Genomic DNA, 7,407 nt, shown 5'->3' on the forward strand with positions numbered 1-7,407 from the left:
CACTCAATAAATAAGTGAAAAATGTCAAAAATAGGGAAAATAGGTTTAATGCACTGGAAACTGATCCCGATGGATTCTAACGGTAATGCTGATGATCATGTCGTGTGCAACCGGAGAATATGCATCTAATCTAAGTGTCTGGACATGCACGGTCTGCGAACAAACTCAAAAAAGTACTAGATCACTTCCTATTCTAGACTGACTTGACTGAATTGAACCCTCGTCATGCTGTAGCTTGTCCACGGACACATAGGGTTGGATGTGTCACGTGACACTTTTGGTCCCCTAGGCCTACACAAGGAAAAGACCAGAACAGAAGGTGAGTGCCCAAATGGTGTTGCTGTTTTGGTTCAATTCCATATTGTTGTTGTTTTTATTGCCTTGTCAGGTGACTTGCCGGTTAGGTTACACAAGTTGCTTTTGGGGTGGATTTGTTAAAAACATATGCTTTTAGTAGCTTTGGTTCCCCTAGGACTACACAAGGAAACGACCGGAACAGAAAGTGAGTGTGGGCCTGAAACACCAAACTAGCCCTACCTAGAGGAGAAGAACCGACCAACCTAAGCCAGAATGCACATCTACAATGCCATGCAGAAAGGATAGTTTTAACCCAACGCAAAGCAAGGACAGTAACTAGCCATGAAAGAATGATAGAAGGCCCTAGCATGATGCAATCAGTGATGACGAAGCAGAAATCTCATATTTACAAACAACGTAATGTAATGCAAATAACCTACTTACTTCATATGGGTCTGACCCTACAAGCCAGCACAACAGACATAATTGATAATTTAAGGCAACTTCGTAGACATCTTTTGCAAAACCAACCAACTGTACAGCATTCATAGCGCAGCAAAGAATATGGACACCATCCATCTCATCACTCAACACGAGGGAAAAAAGAGACTAGTCACCTGGTAAATCTGAGCCAATCCAAAAAGGTGGATATCTTCAACAATAATCGTGTTAACGCGTCTTATGTCAAGACCACTTTCAATTATGTTTGTGCACAAAAGAAGTTGTGACTCGCCTTGAGCAAAGCGATCCATGGTCTCTTCAAGTAGAGTTGCACTTTGCTGCACCACCATAAAGTTTAGCACATAAACTACAACATAATCTCTAGACTCAAAATTACTTTGTAAGCATGACCAAAAGCACGCGCGCACGTGCGCACACACACACACGCAAATCTTCAGGCAAGCCCCCAAAAACCCATGGCATGCCAAACTACAAGGTCTTAGGCCCTTAAGAAGAGAACCTGCTGTGTGTCAGCAATAAATTCAGAAATTTCAGCACTTAAAATCTCTCTTAACTTCACCTTATCAAAAATTACCCTTCCACTCCGACATTAAAATTCATCATAGGCGGTATGCCACGAAGGACAGCTGCATTGATCAAACAGTGTCTCACTCACAAGTAACACAAGTTTTCTCCCAAATCTCTCCTGAAAACATTGGCCTCCCCTAATTTTATTGAAAGGTGGCAGCACGAACTGCCAGAATGTTGATCAGACAAAAACCATTTCCATCTTCAAATTGATGTTCATTCATGCCTTTTCTGGATCACTGCAGGAAGAAGGATTCTCAAAATTCCTATAATATATCACAGCACTTTGTAGCTTGAGAATGAAAGAAAAAAAGCTAAACAACCATACACACGAAGCTATTTTGAAAATACATTTTGCCGCTACAGCTGTGCCACTTCCCGATGATTGCTTGATTTGGAAAAACCCATAGAGTATCACCTGCCGCAGCTTAATAATTATAAAATTTTGATGTAACAGTTTGTCAAAATAGATCTGTTCGCAACATAGACATCACTTGAAATGTCTAAATCATCTTGAAGAACAACTTTTTCAATGAAATAACAAAATAATTAATGATTTAGTTCTTGAAGGAATTAATCAGTACTAAGAATAGAGCATCACCTACTGCAGCTTAGTAAAAGAAATAATTATGATGTAAGAGTTTGTCAAAATAGATCTGTTCGCAACATAGACATCATTTGAAATGTCTAAATCATCTTGACGAACAACTTTTTCAACCCAGTAAACAAAATAATTAATGATATAGTTCAAAAAGGAATTACTCAGTACTAAGTAGTAAGAAGACTTGCTTACTTTTCCATATGCAATGCCAATTTCTATGCTTGGAAATAATCTTTGCAAAGCGGCCTTCTTGGCCGGTAGACCTGCAAAAAATACAAGAGGTGTAAGGCATCCAGTATCAGACCTTTTCCCATGTAACTAGCCCTCAAAATTAATAAGTGTATTCAACAGCCTTCCAAAATCTCTAAATGGCAATCTCAGCCCCTGGTTCAATTTCAGCCTATTTTGAGAAAGATGCAAATATTTGAAAGCCTATTGCGCGCCACCACTCTATCAAGCCCATAGCATAGAAGAGGGCAAGAATGTCCAAAAATGGTGGGTTACAACCTTGAAAGCAAGTGCAGAATACCTTGGCTTCGAGGCAGAACATAATAAACTTGTCCATTCCGTGCAATCTCATAATTAATGGCAGCTATAATCTGCTCCTCGTCAAATTCCAAGAGGTGTGTTACAATGGGCAACCTTTGTGGAGGAGGAGTTGTGATCAAGCTAAATTTCACAAACAACAAGAGTACAGTCATTAGGACCTCAAAGAGAAACCTATCCAAGCACACAACGCAGACAGGCTATAATAAACAGGAGCGCCAAGTTCCACAATTAAGTTTCTAGGACCATAAAAAAGCACACAACACATGAACAGACCCAATAAATGGGGGAGGACGCCCGAAAGGGAGGGAAGGGAAAAGGGGGGAAGGGGGAGGGGGGGGGGGCGGATGGGGATGCACGCATAGGCAGAAAGGTTAAAGCACATTCACATAGAGCCAACCTTTGACTTACCTAGACAAGGTTTATGACTCTCATATAACCCCACATTAGATGTCCTAAATAATGTATGTCCTTTTTTCCATTCTTTCATGTTTATAATCTTCGTGAAGGTAGACTGCAAATTTTGACCATAACTGAACTACAGATGGAGGATGATGATTAGGGCAGTGTTTAAAAGGACAATGCAAAAAATTTGACTTTTAAGATACCCTGCAAAGATCAAGCACATGCATTGACATGGAATGACCCACTCAACAAAACATGTAGGGGTACTCCACTCGAATTCACACCAGACTAACAACACATTGAAGCTAGTATGGTATGGCTGATTGTAAGCCAATTGCAATGCCCTTAGATCAGAATTTGAAGTTGGGGAATGATACAGGTCAAGTGCTTGATAATGCTACCATGTACAGGAAGATTGTGGGCAGCTTGATGTACTTGACTTGGCTTTGCATAAACACCTGATGTTGGGTATCAAAGAGGCATGGAACTTAAACTAGTATGGTTGGAGTTGAATTCCTACTAGCTACTAGTATTTGGAATCCTTTCAAAAGCTCGGGTTCATGGAGGGAGGCAAAGCGACCTCAACTTATGTCTCACTCATGTAAGTTGGAGGTGTTTTGGTTTGCTCTCAACGAAGTGAAATTCTCTCTCTTCATAGTAGAGAGAGAGAACCAAAATCATTGCATCAGAACTTTTCAATAAGTTTCATACCTCCACATTCTCATGATTTAAGTTGTTGAGTATCACACTGCATCTGCACATAACTTATCTCACTAGTTAAGATGTATGTATGCATGTTTAAGGGCCTAAGTCATCTTCGTGGCTGCAGAGTTGCTAAGAAAAAGTAAACTAAGCGATGAGATTTCTTTTATGGCATACATCTCTCTCTTTCTTGCTCAACCAAAAATTGCAAGATGATCTTGACAGTATGGTGTCTTGTTCGGTAGGGTATTGATAGCAACTAGATCTTGCACGTCAAAAGCTTCGACTATATGCGTGAACCAAAACAGGTTTCCAGCAGGCATGATTATTCATGAAAAAACACCAGACCTTGCATCTCGGAAACCTGCAAGTGCCAAGTATAAAGTCCTGGGTATTGGTGTTGCTGAGAGAGTAAGAACGTCCACTGAATTCTTCATTGAAGTTATGCGCTCCTTTTGTTTCACTCCAAATCTCTGGGAAGAGAAAACATTGGAATAGGCTGATTAGCATGCTGATGCATAATCAAGAGAGGATACGTCTGTGATTTACCTGCTCTTCATCAACCACAAGGATGCCCAGATTATTGTAATGTATGTTACTATTAAAAAGTGCATGTGTTCCAACAATAATGTCCAGGTTTCCTGCCTTTATCTCAATAGCAAGCCTTTTCCGCTCAGCTCTAGTCTGCAGAACTGTAAATAAGCAACTCAGCCAGGCTACGTTGATGCCCAGCTATACAAATCAATTCTCCAAATAAAATGGAGGATACCTGAAATTTACTTAAGAGCGCAATTCTGGCATTATAGTCAGCAAATCTCTCACAAATGACATTGTAATGCTGCCGAGCTAATACAGTTGTAGGGGCTAACACCATTACTTGCTTGCCGGCCAAGAAGACCCGAAAGATAGCTCTAAGAGCTACTTCTGTCTTGCCAAACCCCACGTCACCACAGATTAGCCTATCCATTGGAGTTTCCCGATTGAGCATGTCATCCTCAACATCTGCAAAAGCCTGTATTATGGAGAAAAGAAAATCAGATAAGCATCTATACATAAGTGACACGAACAAGACAAAACAACTCAAATTAATAGACGAATACTTTTGTAATACACCCCAGAATACATCATGGACGGTTAATGGACGGTTACTATGGGTGCTTTTGATGGCATTGTTACTGTAGGCAATAGTGCTCTCATTCCCACTCATAGGTCCTTGTTGTTTTGAAAGCAGTCATGTGCCAATTGGAGCACGTTGGGCGCCATTGTGTCCCTAGACCTCATTCCACTTCATTTCTCACCAACAAAGTGCCTTCACGTAGCCCACGCCACACACCCACATCCACAACCTTCAAATGTCATGCTCTAATGCCTGCATAGAGAGCTTGCTTCACTTGCTCATAACTAGATCACGGATTTGGTGCGTTGGTGTGCGACATGCTAAAAATTTTGAAGGATCATTGGCTAACTAGATAATTTGAACCGTGACGATTATTTTCAGCTTTGAGTTGAGCCACTTTATACTCCTTTAAATCCATATTGAGGATATCCAATCATTTTCCACCAAATTCTGACATTAATTGCACACTCATCATCCTCCCCCTTGCCTATCAAGCATCCTCGTTTTTTAAGGGTATATTTTCCACTCTCGATGTTTAGTGGAAAATGCTACCATGGCTTCAAAAGATTGCTGTGAGAAGACAAAAATATCAAGAACTTGCACCAGTAGATGGCTACTGCCTCTTTCAGAAATAAAACTAGACAAGAGGCCCACAGCATACCCGCTTTTGATCAGGTGTGGGTTCGTAGGGAAATTTTGACACAAAACCCTCCATCTCTTCTCCATCCTTTGCATAAGGCTGTCTTTTTTGTTTTAGGCGGTTGACATACAATTGCAACAAATCAACTACCATCTTTTGAGCTGCCAATTTGCTCTTGCTCTTCCTCTTTTCCCAAGGCCGAGGATCACTCAGCTTACTCAAGCCAGGAGCCCTCCCTTTGTCACCGGGTCTGCACAGTGCACTTCAATTAACAATAGAAATAACTCATATACAAAAAAAAAAATGCAAGGCAAGAGGTAAATTAGCAAGAGAGTGTGTGTGTGTGTGTGTGTGTGTGTGTGTTCTCATTTCTTCTTTTAGAAGGATTTTTTTTCTTTTGCCGGGGCGGGGGGGGGGGGGGGGGGGGGGGGGGGGGGGGGTACCACTAAAGAAACAATTTCTACAGAGTTTTGAGCTAGATGCACGTACTGGCGATAACGATATAAGAGCTGAGCAGCCTGGCTTGACTTGAGTTTGGCCATGCCATCAGCATACTGGAGTATAACATACTCTGGTCCTTCTGCATCTTCCTTATTGAGCCGGACAAAGCGCCCTATGCCCTTTGACTTATGAACCACATACTCACCCGGCACCAGTGACTCTGGATCTAATGAATAAGTAAAGTCTTGCAATAACTTGTCACCGGCTAGTTTTCTCCTTGTATTAATCATTCCCATGCGTTGTTTCCTTGTATCTTTCAGTTTCTGCAATGCCAGGTTTGTCTCGTCTTTGCTAAACACCCCTCGATGGGTAGACACGCCCAATTCGATCTCCTTTTCCAAAAGATGGTGGAGATCTGCGAAAGGGTCTGGACCTGCAGATGCTTGAGTAGGTGGAGCTGACTCTACTCGACTGAAGATCTCCTCCAAACTTGAAGTAGAATCCAAAAATGTAGGTGCATCCCGAGAAAGTGTTCCTATCTGTTGTGCTTGCATGGAATGTACCAGACAAGTAAATTTCTTTAGTCGAAGCGACAGCCGCCTTGCTTTCATCAGAAGACATGTATGCTTGCAAGAAAGCCCAGCCATGGCAAAAGGAGAGGCATGAGAGTGTGTGAGTCCATAACAAGTCATTGTGGGCATATGGTTGTTTGCTCTCTCTAGCTCGAGAGCAGCAAGCTCCACAGTCGCTACTCAATCTGTCAACCAGAAATGGCAGATTCCTTGAGAAAGCTCAATTGACGAATTGACCTGTTTATTGAAAATGCCAAGGGGTGAATTCAAATGGGTTCCATCCATAAATGCTGAGTGTTCATAACTGTGGTTTTGGTTCCACCCTGGTCCTCCAGGTTTGCTTCCAGCTTCCATTACATATACAGAAAAGCGTACAAAAATGTGTGTGCGCGCGTGTGCATGCAGAGAAAGCGGTAGCATGAGTATACGAGGTGATGAAAGAGAAATAAAGACTTTACTTGCCTGACGCTGAAGCTCATAGTTTTGAGCTCGGAGGCGGCGAAACCAGCAACGCAGTCTCCATAGCAAGCTCACTCTCCTACATAAATAATATCCTGCGAACAAGTGAGAACAAATCAAAGTTCGTCGCAAGTTCAATCCCCAGCATCAACACCTATAACTCATTTGTGTTGAATTGAAGTCGAGCCAAAGGAAATAGAAACTAGTGTGCCATAACTACTGTACAAGGAAGGGAGCGATTCAATTCAAAGCACATACGTGTAGAAAAAACAACCATCCAATCTCCAATGGAGAAACTCACCCCAAAGCTCATGTATAGTACATTATTAATCATTCAAACCTCTCAAGAATGGAAAATCAAAAGTCATAAGATGTCAATAGTAATAAAAAAATTTCATACATGTGTTCAAATGTCATGATCAATGCACTACGCGCTTGAATATCGTGCCCGTTTTTTTATTTTAAAAAAACTATACATGCATATGGCGCAGAGGTGCCACCATCCTCACCCAACTATTATTAACCATAAGGAATGTGCCCTTCCTGCATATACTTGTTTCCTCTTCCCTTGTTGAAGGCTTATGATATGCTTCTTCTC

The 7,407-nt window shown here is 41.5% G+C and overlaps 1 protein-coding gene across 2 annotated transcripts in view; it reads right to left on the reverse strand.

The window, feature by feature from the left end:
- The window catches only part of LOC147446037 (DEAD/DEAH box helicase), a 55,146-nt gene extending 48,182 nt beyond the window's left edge, over positions 1 to 6,964 (reverse strand). The window contains exons 1-9 of one of the 2 annotated variants that reach the window (XM_086525361.1): positions 6,813 to 6,964; positions 5,827 to 6,587; positions 5,359 to 5,587; positions 4,350 to 4,592; positions 4,130 to 4,264; positions 3,929 to 4,053; positions 2,457 to 2,596; positions 2,120 to 2,190; positions 915 to 1,076 (exon numbers count right to left, since the gene is read on the reverse strand). In XM_086525361.1, coding sequence (XP_086381487.1) covers positions 915 to 1,076; positions 2,120 to 2,190; positions 2,457 to 2,596; positions 3,929 to 4,053; positions 4,130 to 4,264; positions 4,350 to 4,592; positions 5,359 to 5,587; positions 5,827 to 6,479 — 1,758 coding nt within the window. In that variant the 5' untranslated portion in view covers positions 6,480 to 6,587; positions 6,813 to 6,964. The remainder of the gene's footprint in view (positions 1 to 914; positions 1,077 to 2,119; positions 2,191 to 2,456; positions 2,597 to 3,928; positions 4,054 to 4,129; positions 4,265 to 4,349; positions 4,593 to 5,358; positions 5,588 to 5,826; positions 6,588 to 6,812) is intronic. The other variant, XM_086525362.1, reaches the window with a different exon arrangement.
- Between the last annotated feature and the right edge of the window lie 443 nt (positions 6,965 to 7,407).

Source organism: Adiantum capillus-veneris, chromosome 12, assembly GCF_014529385.1.
Source record: "Adiantum capillus-veneris isolate H3 chromosome 12, ASM1452938v2, whole genome shotgun sequence".
Classification (NCBI taxonomy): Eukaryota; Viridiplantae; Streptophyta; class Polypodiopsida; order Polypodiales; family Pteridaceae; genus Adiantum; species Adiantum capillus-veneris.